The sequence below is a fragment of the Hevea brasiliensis genome, chromosome 14, assembly GCF_030052815.1.
Source record: "Hevea brasiliensis isolate MT/VB/25A 57/8 chromosome 14, ASM3005281v1, whole genome shotgun sequence".
Taxonomy (NCBI): domain Eukaryota; kingdom Viridiplantae; phylum Streptophyta; class Magnoliopsida; order Malpighiales; family Euphorbiaceae; genus Hevea; species Hevea brasiliensis.
In genome coordinates this window covers 8,216,790-8,228,984 of record NC_079506.1, presented here as the reverse complement: position 1 = coordinate 8,228,984, position 12,195 = coordinate 8,216,790, and the positions used below count along the sequence as shown (strand labels likewise).

Genomic DNA, 12,195 nt, shown 5'->3' with positions numbered 1-12,195 from the left:
GAAATTGAGGCTTGTTCTCACGCATAAACCGCTGGTTATGAGCATACTTTGAGCTTTGGCCTTGTTGAGCATAAGTTGCTTGTGGTCTCCATGTTGAGTTGTTCATATTAAAATAAGAATTTCCCATAGGTTTTTGTTGATAACCTCCTGCATAAGCAGCTTGCTCTTGCAAATAATCATCACCATAAGAAGAATAATTAACTCCACAACTTTGAGTTCCATTTGTGAAGGCAACTTGTTGCATAGTTGTAAGAGTTGAGGTTGTTGCCTTTGTGCAAAAATCACTAAGAAGCCGAGTCAATCGATCAAATTTTGCATTCATGTAGTTAATCGAGTCAAGTTCATAGATCCCACTTTCTTTGGCTCAAGTGTTTCTAGGATTTCCCCATAAATGGGTATTGTGAGCAATCTTCTCTAATAGATCATAGCATTCTTCACTTGTCATTCTCATGAAATCTCCTCCTGCTTGTGAATCAATTGTGTTTCTTATGGCTGGAGTAACTCTGGTGTAGAAATTCTGAACAATCATCCATTTGGGTATTTCATGATGAGGACATTGCCTTTCAAGCTCCTTAAATCTCATCCAAGATTCATACAAAGTTTCATCATCTCTTGGTTTAAAAGCTACCATCAAATTCCTCAATGAGTAGTTTTCCTGTGGGAAAAATTGAGATAGAAAAGCTTGAGATAGCCGCTCCCAAGTAGCTATAATAGCTTGTGGGAGTGAGTCATACCACTCCAATGCTGAATCAAGAGAAAATGGAAATAATGTGAGCGAATAACTTCATCGAAACTCGTGTTGTCTTTGTGTACCACATATCATCAAAAATTTCTTCAAATGAGAATGAGGATTTTCAAGTGGGCTACCTCCAAATTGTGAATTCAACCATTTGAATAAGACCGCTTTTTAATTCAAATTGATTAGCTCCAATAATAGGTCTCATATCTCTCACATCAGTACATCTAGGAAAAGCATAGTCTAACATGGATCTTCTTTGAGGATCATTTTGATTAACCACAGCATTTTGCCCGTTTTGCTCATTTGCTCCATTGTTTCCACCAATAGCTCTATTTTGATTCTCCATATTTTCTATTGTCTCCTCTTGCTCAAATATTTGTTGTTCTTCTTTTTCTGCTTCTTTTCTTCTCTTGTACTCCTTTTGTTGGCTCGATGTAATTTTTCAATTTCAGGTTGAACAACAATTCAGTATCACTTGTGCTTTTCGATCGTCTCATAAACAAGAAAAGTACCTGAAAAACACAAGGAACAATAGTGAAAATAAAAGAAAATAAAAATTCTAATTAGCTTAAAACAATTAAAATCCAACTTAAAAACAAACAATTCCCCGGCAACGGCGCCAAAAACTTGATACGGTGTCCGCAAGTGCACGGGTCACAGTAGTATAGTTTTAAAAATTGATATCGATCCCACAGGGAATTGTGCTTAAATTGGAAATAAAAGTATAAGCAAATTAGAATGACAAAAATTAAAAGATATTAAAAATAAAATCTAAAAATTAAAATTAAGACAAAAATTAAAGATGTAAAATGAAATTTGGAATTAAAATTGGTATTTGAGGAATTAAAACTAGATCAATCAATTAACTAAAATTAATTAAACTAGATTACCCAAAAATTAATTTGAAATATCTATTTATGAAATTGAGAGAAATTAAATCTAAATTCAATAAAAATAAAAATAAAGTGATTATAGAAATTGGATTTAAATTGGATTTAAATTTAAATTGCTATTTAAGAGGTTTGGAGGATTTATATCTAATTTCAATGAAAAATAAATTGATTCTAGAGATTGGATTTTCAATATTGTTTGCATGTGGTTTTTCCCTAATTTAGCCAAACACATGAGAATTGCAATTTTGAGGGAAATCAATTCTTAAATTTTTGAAACCCTTTTCAAGCATCTCAAAATTGGTTTTCATTAAATCAAACCCTGTTTTCACGGTATTTCAAATCTAACAAAAACCCAATTAATGCTCTAATTGATTTTTGGAAAGTTCCCCTTAATCTTCTTAGCTTATTTCTAACACCAAGAAAATAAAGTTTATTGCAAGATTATCCATCCCCAATATTCACTTTTCAGTCCATCTATTAAGGATTAAAACTTAACTTAATGAGGGCCCATTCATCAAGCAAGGAAATAAACACACAAGCAATAAATCAAAATATAACAATCTTCATTTAAATGGCTAAATCAGTTCAAAACCACAAAACAAATCAATATTTACAAACCCATCTCTAGAATCTCAATCAACTACTCACAAATCATTGTTTAAAGACAAACCCAAATGAAGAAATGAAGAAATAATGGAAATGTAAGCTAAAAGGGGTAGGAAAACCCAGCAAATTTGCAGCAGGATCTCTGCAGAAAAGTGCAGAAACTTGATCCTTGCTGCTGCTGGAAGAAGATGCAGAAGATGCTCCTCCCTTTCCCTCTTTCTATCTTTCTAAAAATGCCTCCCTTGCTCTCTATGCTCTCTATGCTCTCTATGCTCTCTATATCCCAAGAAAGTGATAAAATGGGTCTTTATATAGGCTAAGGGATTGTTCTAGAATGGGTAAAAGGGGGAAGGATCTAGAGAAAGTGAGGTAAAAAGCTGGAGTAACGGAAATGCCACGTCAATTATTTTCCAGTAAAAACGACATAAGCCGAGTCAGTTGTGTCGCGGGTTGTGTCGCTCTCGGCCATTTTTTTTTTTCTCAACTTCAAAATTTTTTTTTGCAATTCGATTTTAATCTCCTCCAAATGGCTACTCTGATCAAAATACATCAAATTTCTCCAGATTTAACCTACAAAACAAATAAATTCCAAAAATTAAACTAAGAAATGTGAAAATTGTAAAATTGACTAAATATATACTAATATCTAAAATAATAGCTATGAATAAGGGTAAATTATGTGCAAAAATTACTCCTAAATGATGATATAAAATGCATGCATCACGATGACGTACAATTCTCAAGGCTTTGCACTCGGCCATAAAACTCTTTGAAGCACCTCGTTGTTGAAGGTTGAGTACTTTCACTGCAAAGGTTACCCCATCCTCTGCAAAAGAGCCTTGATAGACAGATCCAAAGCTTCCCACACCAATCAATTTTGTTGAAGAGAATCCATCTGTTGCCTTGAGAATCATTTGATACGAAATTTTCTGAAATGACTTCATTTGTGGCGAAGCAGGAGAATGCCCTCTTTTCTTCTTCTTGAACCAACAATACATGGCAGTTGACAGCATGCTTATGCCAAAGATGCATGACATGATGATCACAACTAGATTGACAAGATGGAATTTTCTTCTTTTTGATCCTTCAACAGGGCATCTTGGCAACTGTAGTTCTGATATACCCCCACAAAGCCTATTGTTTCCTACAATTGATATTGCACTAAAGTTTGCAAAAACTCCTTTGATGGGAACCTCACCTTCAAAATTATTGAATGACAAATTGATATATTCCAATCTAAATTTCTCTAGATATTTTGGAATCTCACCAGAGAAATTGTTGTGAGATAGATCAATTTTTTCAAGACTTCTCAAAGAAGCAAAAGATGGAGGTATGGTACCTTCAAAGTTGTTATGGTGCATGTAAAGGGTCAAAAGGCTATTGCATCGGCCAATATCAATTGGAATTTCGCCTGACAACAAGTTTTGGGATATATCCAATTCATTCAAATTGAATGAATTACCAATTTCTAACGGGAGGGATCCAACTAAATGGTTCTGATCTAGTGCTAAGGAAACTAGCATGGATTGGGTAGCAAAAAGTTGTTTTGGTATGGTCCCATTAAGGTTGTTATGAGAAAGCATTAAAAATAATAAGGTGTGGCTATTATCAAGGCTGGAAGGGATGACACCTCGTAAATGGTTTTTGCTCAAATAAAGCTCCATCAATGATAAGTTTCCTATGGATGGAGGAATTGGTCCAGTTAATCTGTTACTGTCAAGATATAATCGTTGTAGTCTTGAGAGGCTACCTATTTCCATGGGAATAGTGCCTGTAATTTGGTTAAATCCTATATCCAGATGCGATAAGCTAACAAGCATTGATAACCATGGAGGGAGGCGTCCACCTATTTGATTGTACTCCATTGCTAGCCATTCAATTGGTGTAGATATATTATTGGCCACAAAATTTGGCAACACTCCTTGAAACTGATTGCTAGCTATCTCAACCAATTTCAAATTGCTACAATTCAGCAAAGAAATGATAAAATCCAAACTGTTATCGCCCCCGCTTCCAAGATGATTACCGTGCAAATTTAATTCCCCAAGTCTTTGCAGTCCTCCAAAATCAACATCTAATTTTCCAGTGAAATTATTATCTAGTAAAGCAATGTATAACAGTTCTGAGGCATTTGATAATGACACTGGAATGGATCCAGTAAAGTGGTTTCCCCACATTTGCAACTTCTGCAAATGAGGCAGGAGGAGGCCTATATTTGGTGGAAGACTTCCATGAAGCGAATTATTAGCCACACTCAAGAGGATGATGGAGGAAATATTATAAATGGCTGGAGGGATGATACCTGAGAGATTATTGCCACCAAGTGCAATAGCTGACAAGTACTTGAGTTGGCCCAAGGAATCTGGGATACTTCCACCAAAGAAATTGCCACCGGCAGACAAAACTTCTAGTAAGCTAAAATTTCCCAGAAATGGAGGTATGCCATTGCTCATATAATTAAAATGAATTAAAATTTTTCTGAGCGTAGACAGAGTGGCAAGCTCCACTGGGATATTTCCAACCAGCTTGTTGTAAGCTAACCCAAGTAACATGATGTTGGAGCATTCAGACAAGTTGGACGGGATTTTCCCTTCAAAAGAGTTCTTGTTGAGATATAAAACTTGCAACCTGAACAAACGGCCTAGCTCAGAAGGGATTTCACCTTGTAAGCTGTTGTTGTAGAGGGTAATCTCCCTAAGAAAACTCATGTTTCCTACGTAAGGAGACAAAGTACCCACCAAGCCTTTAGAATTAAGGTCCAAGATAGTGACTCTTTTGTGTTTCCGACCACATGTGACTCCTTCCCAGTTGCAGAAATGGGCAGAATCGTTCCATGAACTAGTGGCATTTTGAGGGTCATGCACAATCTTTGCTTTGAATTCTAGCAAAGCAAGATGATCCGTCTCATTCCCACCAGCGGTTGTGGCACTGGCAACATCAATGGATGGAGCTTTGAAGCTTAGCTGCATAATAAGGAATAAGGGGACAATGCATACCATAGAAAAGGGAAAGGATACTCTCAAGCTCCTCATTTCTGAACAAGAAGCTGCCTTCAATTTTTTTCTTTTTTTGTCTATGGTTTTAGTTGGATACTTATAGAGGCACCGTAAGTCCATAAGAATAGTAATAAACTAATTTAAAAAAATAGTTATAAATTGATATGTGCTTCCTAACTTTCTATACGCATTACAACAGTAAGTAATATAGCTTGACTTAGAACAGTTATCTCAAAATGGTTTGCATTGACTATTTTTTTTACTGGTATATGATATTTATAATAATATATAACAAGTATATTTTAAAATATTTTAAAATTAAAAAAATAAAATAAAATACATTTATCAATGAATTTTTCAAATGGGCAATTATCCCTGTGACTCTTGGCTTCGCTTATGTTGTTAAATAAACCCACCCAATTCTTTTTTTTTTTTAAATAAGTCATATATATATTTTTTATAATTTGAACAACTTAAAGAAAATATTTTATACTTATTAATTTTAATTGAAATTTAAATTTAAAATCTTACTTCTCTCAAAATAGTAAAATTTAATTCATCTTATCCTCGAAAACTCTCTACCTAAACTCGATTCAGGATTGTCAAATGGAAATGGAGATAGTTTTGATTAGACTCTTGGTATTATTAAACAATAATAAATTCTCCTACATAATTTATTATTTAGTTTTTAACGTAAAAAAAAAAAAGACTTCAATATAAATTAAATAAAAATTTGAAAAAAAAATGTTTTTAATTGGGCCAATTCCAATCTTGATTCAAAGGAAAAGCCCATAATCGACCTCCTAAACTTTGATTCTTGACTAATTTAAGATACCAAACCGTTGTCCCAATTCTGTCTAATCTGAGTTGATTTACTTGACGAATCGGCTTGTAGCCGGTCTAGACGAATCAGCTTGTAGCCGGTCTATCTCCACCCCACCAATAATAATAGCCCGATCTCCCTGTTGATTTTATTTTAATATGAAAATAATTATAAATATAAAAAATATTATTTTATTTTAAAAACACATCATTTATTATGTAATTTTATTTTTTAACTATATATAATTTAATAATATAAAATTTTAATATAAAAATTCTAATTAATACTTACAGCTTGATTTAGAGCTTGTAACAAATAATTAGACTAAGAACAGTAATTAATTAGACTAAATGACGTGCAAGTGCTCTATGTGAAACAGCAAACTAGAATATAGTTATAGGCGATAAATTTTAACTTAATTTATCAATTTGATTATATGAAATTATTCAATATAAAATGATTTAAATAATTTAAAAATTTAAAGGTTCAATTAAGACTTAATTCGACAACTCAAATGATTTATTTAAATTGAATCGATCGATATGAATTTCAACTTGGAAGTTAAATTTTTTTTTATAAAAAATTACTATTTTAATTGAAAAATATTTACAATTTTTGGTGGTTAAGCCTATAAGATTTCATTATATGAAATATAAATAGAATAGATTAATTTGAGTATAGATTAATTCTCCCTTTACAAAAAAGTTCTATTATCGTAGCATTTTGTTCGTATTAATTAGGTTATTATATATATATATATATATATATATATATATATATATATATATATATATATATATATATATTTTCATAATTTTTTTTTAAATTATTCATATTGAGATTAGGGAATTTATACAATAAAAGAAAATCACTTTATACTTTGATTGCAGAATTCAAAAGGCTGATTGACTGGGAGAACAAATTTGTTCGTCAATGAAGAAATGGATGTCAGATACACCCAACTAATGATAGTGCTATCTTATTATTCCTTAATTTTAAATTCAATGCACCTGCACCTCAATTTTCCAAGAAGGACATTACCCACAAAAAAGGTGAAAATGATATTCAAGATGAACTGTTTATCAACCATGAGATAATAGTTAATCCCACTTACAAACATTGAAATATATGAAATATATATAAGAAAATATCGTCCCACATCAATATGCATAAGATAAGAGTATTAAATACAAAGATTTGGACAATCTCTTTCTTGTATTAGCTTTTGAGATTAAGTTAAGGCCATTATATTTTTTCTGCATACTATTAAAAGTCAACTCTCATCTTGATGTTTAGTATATAAATTTCACGAGTGATAAATATAAAGACTTGATTAATTCTCTCTCTTAAACTAATTTTTCAATGAGTTATGTTCATTGAAGTTGAATCACCTTCTTAAACAATCTTAAGAATTTATTTTCTTATATTGACTTATACATTCAAATAAATAATCATAAAATGTGCTCCAATAAAATTGAACCTAGTAGTGAGTGCTTGGGCCTAGTCTCCCATTTATTTATTTGCTTAATTCATTCCCACTGATATGATAAGATGGTAATGGATAGTGCTGAAATAATTAACAAAGCGATTAATGTATTTTATCATGATTAATAAGGAAAATATAAATTAAAGAAATAGTTATGAGTAATTTTAACATGCGTTAATAAAATGTACTGAATTTAATTTTATTTTAAAAAGCATTTTGCTAGGAGAGGATTGCTTAAGTCATATTAAACATCTACAATATAAAGTTTACAGAAATGAATATTTATAGTTGGCTCAATATCAAAACAAAATTTGACTCTAATACTATATTAATAAAATAAATTGAGTCTAATTTCACCTTAAAAATCACCTTATAAAGAAGGATTTGCTAAGTCCAATATGAAAGCATATTGATACAGGACAACAAGATGTCTTAATTTAAAAAAAAAAAAGATTAAATTAATAAAAATAAGGACTGCATTATGCAGAATTGAATTTCGTGCTTTGCTTTTTACAAGCAAGTCCTTCAAACTTTTTAGCTAGAATTGACGTGGTTTGAAGCTTAGGCACTCAGTGAGACTATTCTGTTTTAGATGGCCCATTGCATGCGCATTCTAGCCAGCCCATGAGGATTATTGTAGTTCTAACTTCTATGAGTAGTCCTGGCCTAAGATCGGCTTCGGGCTGCAACTGGTAGCTCCTTAGTCTTTGGAGGTCGAATCGAAACTGGTTCGGATTTGGTTGATTTGAACTGATTTTGGTTTGATTACGATGGCTACGATTTCGATTGGGCCCCCAATTCAACGCTATTCAAGCTGGTTTCAGTGTAAATTCTAGTTTTGATCTGAATTTTGAATAAGTATTTTTTGACAAAATTTAAATCCAAGAAAATTATAAATAAAAGATGGAAAATTATTTTTATTAATATATAAATTTATTACAACAAAATATATAAAAATAAAAATAGAGAAAATTGTTAAAACATATAAAGTTTTGTTTGGATTCATGGATTTAATTTATGGATTTGAATTTAGATCAAAAATTTTATTTGAAATGTTTAAAAAAAATATATGAATTTAGGTAAATATAGAAATTTTAAAAAGCAAGGATCTGAAATAATAATATAAATTATATGTAGTATGAATTTTGGATATGTATTCATGAATTTGAATTGTGTCATGACTTAAAAGTTTCATATTGCGACTCGATTGAAAAAAGTGAAATATATAATGATAGCAAAAAGCCTGAGTATATAAATATTGTATTTTCTTTTCTTTGCGATAAATTTATAAAATATTCAAGAGATATATTAGATTAGAGTTTGAAAATTTTGAGTGATTATATTTTATTGTTATTTTTCACTATAGTTACTTTTTTTATCGTCTTGCTCTTGAATGTAAATTTTATAGTCGAATCACATAAATTTTATATTATTTTTTTTTTCTTTTACATATTATATATATTATGTGCTTATTTGATTGTATGTACTTTAAATTTACATGTCTGTTTTAATAAAAATAATAAATAAATTTGAAAATTTAAAAATGAGAAAATATAATATTTTATTATTAAATAGAAAAAACAGCATAAAAACCTCAGCAAACTATGCCAGGTTCAATAAAAAAAAGAAAACAAGGCGACCAACACAGAAACAGAGCAAATCCGGAAGACAGAGTTAAAACTAAGCTACGAACTCGTTACTTCTTGAAAGCCCATCCTGGCAAGAGAATCAGCCACCAAATTACATTCCCAAAGAGACTTACCAATATAAACTCTTCTTCTTTAGCTGCTGCACTTCAAATTTCAACTTGATGGTCCTGTAACAAGTTAATTGATGAATAAAAGAAGAAAACGTTGAATAAACCCATTATCAAATAAGTTTAAGAGCTCAAGTTCTTCATGTATCAGAATTAATTAATTTAGTACTCAAACCATATCACTACTATTTTTCAGGAGAACAACTAGATTTTAAAATTAAAAAAAGAAAAAAAAACCTCCTCTCCAGTGATATTGTGAGCATTATTTTTATGTTTCTTCATGAACAATTTTGTAAGCAAGCACCAAGTGCAATTGGAAGCAATGAATTACTTACTCCCTTGTGTGGAGGGACTTGTTCTAGCTCGCATATAATTGTTTCTGATTGAATGCAACTCATGGACTGCATCACTTATGACCATTCTATCTTGAGGCGACTCCATGGAGCATGCTACCCCAACTTTGACCTTCGAAATTAAGCATTCAATTTTGTAGTCATTTCTTGTTTGTATTGGACCTTGATTCCTATTTAATCTTTCTTCTTCTTCTTGCAAGAGTGTAGGATCTACAATCTCCAATACATGATCAAGCAATGCCATCCTTGCAAAATTGTGAAGGTTAAGAGCTTCTACGAAGATATCATCTGTTGGTTTCTTAGCTGTTACCATCTCCAACAGCAGAATTCCATAACTATAAACATCTCCGCATGTTGATGGCTCACTTCCTAGCCCATATTCTAGAATTGACAAACCAAAATTTGGAAAACAACAGTGAGAAATTGAATTTTGAGGCTAAACAAAGAAAGTGCAACGAAGGTGAGAAACAAGAGTAATTACCTGGTGCTGCATAGCCAATTGTGCCTCTCACTCCGACTGAACTGCTTTGAATTGGATTATTGAGCTAAGAGAGAAACTTTGCTAGCCCAAAATCCCCAATGTGAGCGACCATATCGTTGTCAAGAAGAATGTTGCTTGGCTTTAGATCACAATGAATGACTGGCTTTTGGCAACCATGGTGCAGATAATCCAGCTCGCTCCCTACATCTATTGCAATGTTCATTCTCTGGAGAAAGCTCAAACTCGATTGTTCATCAGTTGGCTCAACGTATACTTCTGAACTTGGATGCAACCACTTGTCTAGGTTTCCATTCGGCATATACTAGTAAACAAGTGCCTTAGAATCATTCCCTAGGAAATCAATACTTGGGCAAGATGTTATGGTCCTCACAAGATTTCGATGACGTATGTTTTGCAGGACTTTACATTCAGCCATAAAACTTTTTGCAGCTCCTCTCTGTTGAAGGTTGAGTACTTTTACTGTAATGATTACTCCATCCTCTTCAAGGGTGCCTTTGTAGACAGATCCAAAACTTCCCGCACCAAGCAAATTTGCAGTAGAAAACCCATCAGTTGCCTTGAGAATCCTTTGATAAGAAAGTTCTCGAAATGATTTTAGTTCCAACGGACCAGGAGATTGCTTTCTTTTATGCTTTTTGAAGCAAAGGTATAAGGAGGCTGACAAAATGAGGACACCAGAAATACAGGAAACTGTGATCGCAGCTATTTTAACCTGACGTAATTTTCTTCTCTTTGATGCGACAGTGATACATATTGGCAGCCGTAGTTCTGGAATGCCCCTACAAATCATCTTGTTAGCTTCAAGAAAGACTGAACTCACATTTGCAAAAACACCTTTCGTTGGAACCTCACCCTCAAAATTGTTGAAAGGCAAATTCAAGTATTCCAGGGCAAGTTTCCCTAAATACATTGGAATTTGGCCAGACATATTATTCTTTGAAAGATCAAATTGTCTAAGACCTCTTAAAGATTCCAAAGATAAAAATTTTATTAAATGAAAATAGAATATAAATTTGAAGTATAAAATAGCATAGTACTTTAATTTTGCACAAGAAAATTTGCGATAAATTATTTATACAAAATATAATAGTAATTGTCTTGATATTAATGACTTGATTATTTTAACCGATTATTTGATTTACTCGTTTAGCGAGAAACACATTTCACTCAATAGTAATCTATCATTATTCAACTTTGGGGTTTTTTTACGAGTTCGATTTGAAAATCATTAAATTTTAATATACTCATAAAAATAAAGAGAAAAATTATACTTCTTATCGTTGCACTCTTATTTAAATAACGGATCAAAATACCTAACAATTTTATGATAAAAAAAGAAACAAAAATAGCGAAGATAACAAATCCTTTCGAAGGTAGAGATAAAACTCAAATTTATTGATAAAATAGAATAAGAACAAGCACAAATTTATCTCAAAATGATAAAGATTTAAGATTATTGAGAAAAAAAATGCTAAAATAAAAAGAGATGAATAACCATGGATAAAAATATTCATAAGTGACTACTTCAAAGAGCTTATAAGGAAAAAAAAGACAAAGAAGGAAGAGAATTTGGGGAAAAAAACCGCTAGAGTTTTTTAATTATATCATATAATTTAATATTATTATTTTCAAGGGTGAATCAACCAAAATAAAAATTGCATTTTGCGGATTTGAATTTCGTCCTTTACCTTTGCTAGCAATTCTTTGAAACATTTTAACTAGAATTGACGTGCTTATAAAGCTCATGTACTCAGTGAGACCATTCTGCTTTAGCCGGCCCATTGCCAGCAATGGCTTCTCCTGTAGCCTGGGTTCTTCCCTCCCCATTCCCAGATTGGATGAGAATATTTTATTTTTTTGTGGTTTTACTTGCAGGTCCTGCACTTTCTTAGTGAGAAATATAATGAAGATTTGCTATGCTTCAACTCCAGAAGTGAGCTCTGCTATGTTTACTTGGTGTGGTTTGAGGCCTGCGTTTTTGGCTTTGGGGAGGATTTGCGACTGACTGCTTGTGCATGGTATCTCTATAGCCTTCATGTCG

General features: G+C 32.0%; 2 protein-coding genes, 1 long non-coding RNA gene, 1 other non-coding gene and 1 pseudogene across 4 annotated transcripts; 1 reads left to right on the top strand and 4 right to left on the bottom strand.

Moving 5' to 3' along the window:
- The first annotated feature begins 539 nt into the window (after positions 1 to 539).
- LOC131173678 (small nucleolar RNA R71) lies at positions 540 to 646 on the top strand. The gene has a single exon (XR_009143990.1). It is a non-coding gene; the product is annotated as a small nucleolar RNA R71 (small nucleolar RNA).
- A 1,528-nt stretch (positions 647 to 2,174) lies between these two features.
- LOC131173286 (uncharacterized) lies at positions 2,175 to 2,962 on the bottom strand. Its single transcript, XR_009143541.1, has 2 exons — positions 2,931 to 2,962; positions 2,175 to 2,808 (listed from the first exon to the last, which is right to left on the bottom strand). It is a non-coding gene; the product is annotated as an uncharacterized LOC131173286 (long non-coding RNA).
- Positions 2,963 to 2,977: 15 nt separating this feature from the next.
- LOC131172687 (probable LRR receptor-like serine/threonine-protein kinase At3g47570) lies at positions 2,978 to 5,270 on the bottom strand. The gene is made up of 2 exons (XM_058134196.1): positions 3,039 to 5,270; positions 2,978 to 2,983 (listed from the first exon to the last, which is right to left on the bottom strand). The coding sequence occupies exons 1-2, from the start codon at positions 5,268 to 5,270 to the stop codon at positions 2,978 to 2,980; spliced, it is 2,238 nt and encodes a 745-aa protein (XP_057990179.1).
- Positions 5,271 to 9,183: 3,913 nt separating this feature from the next.
- On the bottom strand, positions 9,184 to 10,502 carry LOC110641751 (putative receptor-like protein kinase At3g47110; annotated as a pseudogene).
- LOC131172686 (receptor kinase-like protein Xa21) lies at positions 10,456 to 11,981 on the bottom strand. The gene is made up of 2 exons (XM_058134195.1): positions 11,843 to 11,981; positions 10,456 to 11,114 (listed from the first exon to the last, which is right to left on the bottom strand). Exons 1-2 carry the CDS (start codon positions 11,979 to 11,981, stop codon positions 10,456 to 10,458), a joined length of 798 nt encoding a protein of 265 aa, XP_057990178.1.
- Between the last annotated feature and the right edge of the window lie 214 nt (positions 11,982 to 12,195).

Excerpts from the sequence above, each read along its gene's own strand:
- LOC131172687 (XM_058134196.1), bottom strand. The coding sequence starts at position 5,270 with ATGAGGAGCTTGAGAGTATCCTTTCCCTTTTCTATGGTATGCATTGTC.
- LOC131172686 (XM_058134195.1), bottom strand. The coding sequence starts at position 11,981 with ATGGGGAGGGAAGAACCCAGGCTACAGGAGAAGCCATTGCTGGCAATG. Across the intron at positions 11,115-11,842 it reads TCAAAGAATTGCTAGCAAAG|GTCTTAGACAATTTGATCTT; the intron begins GTAAAGGACGAA and ends AATCTTTAAGAG.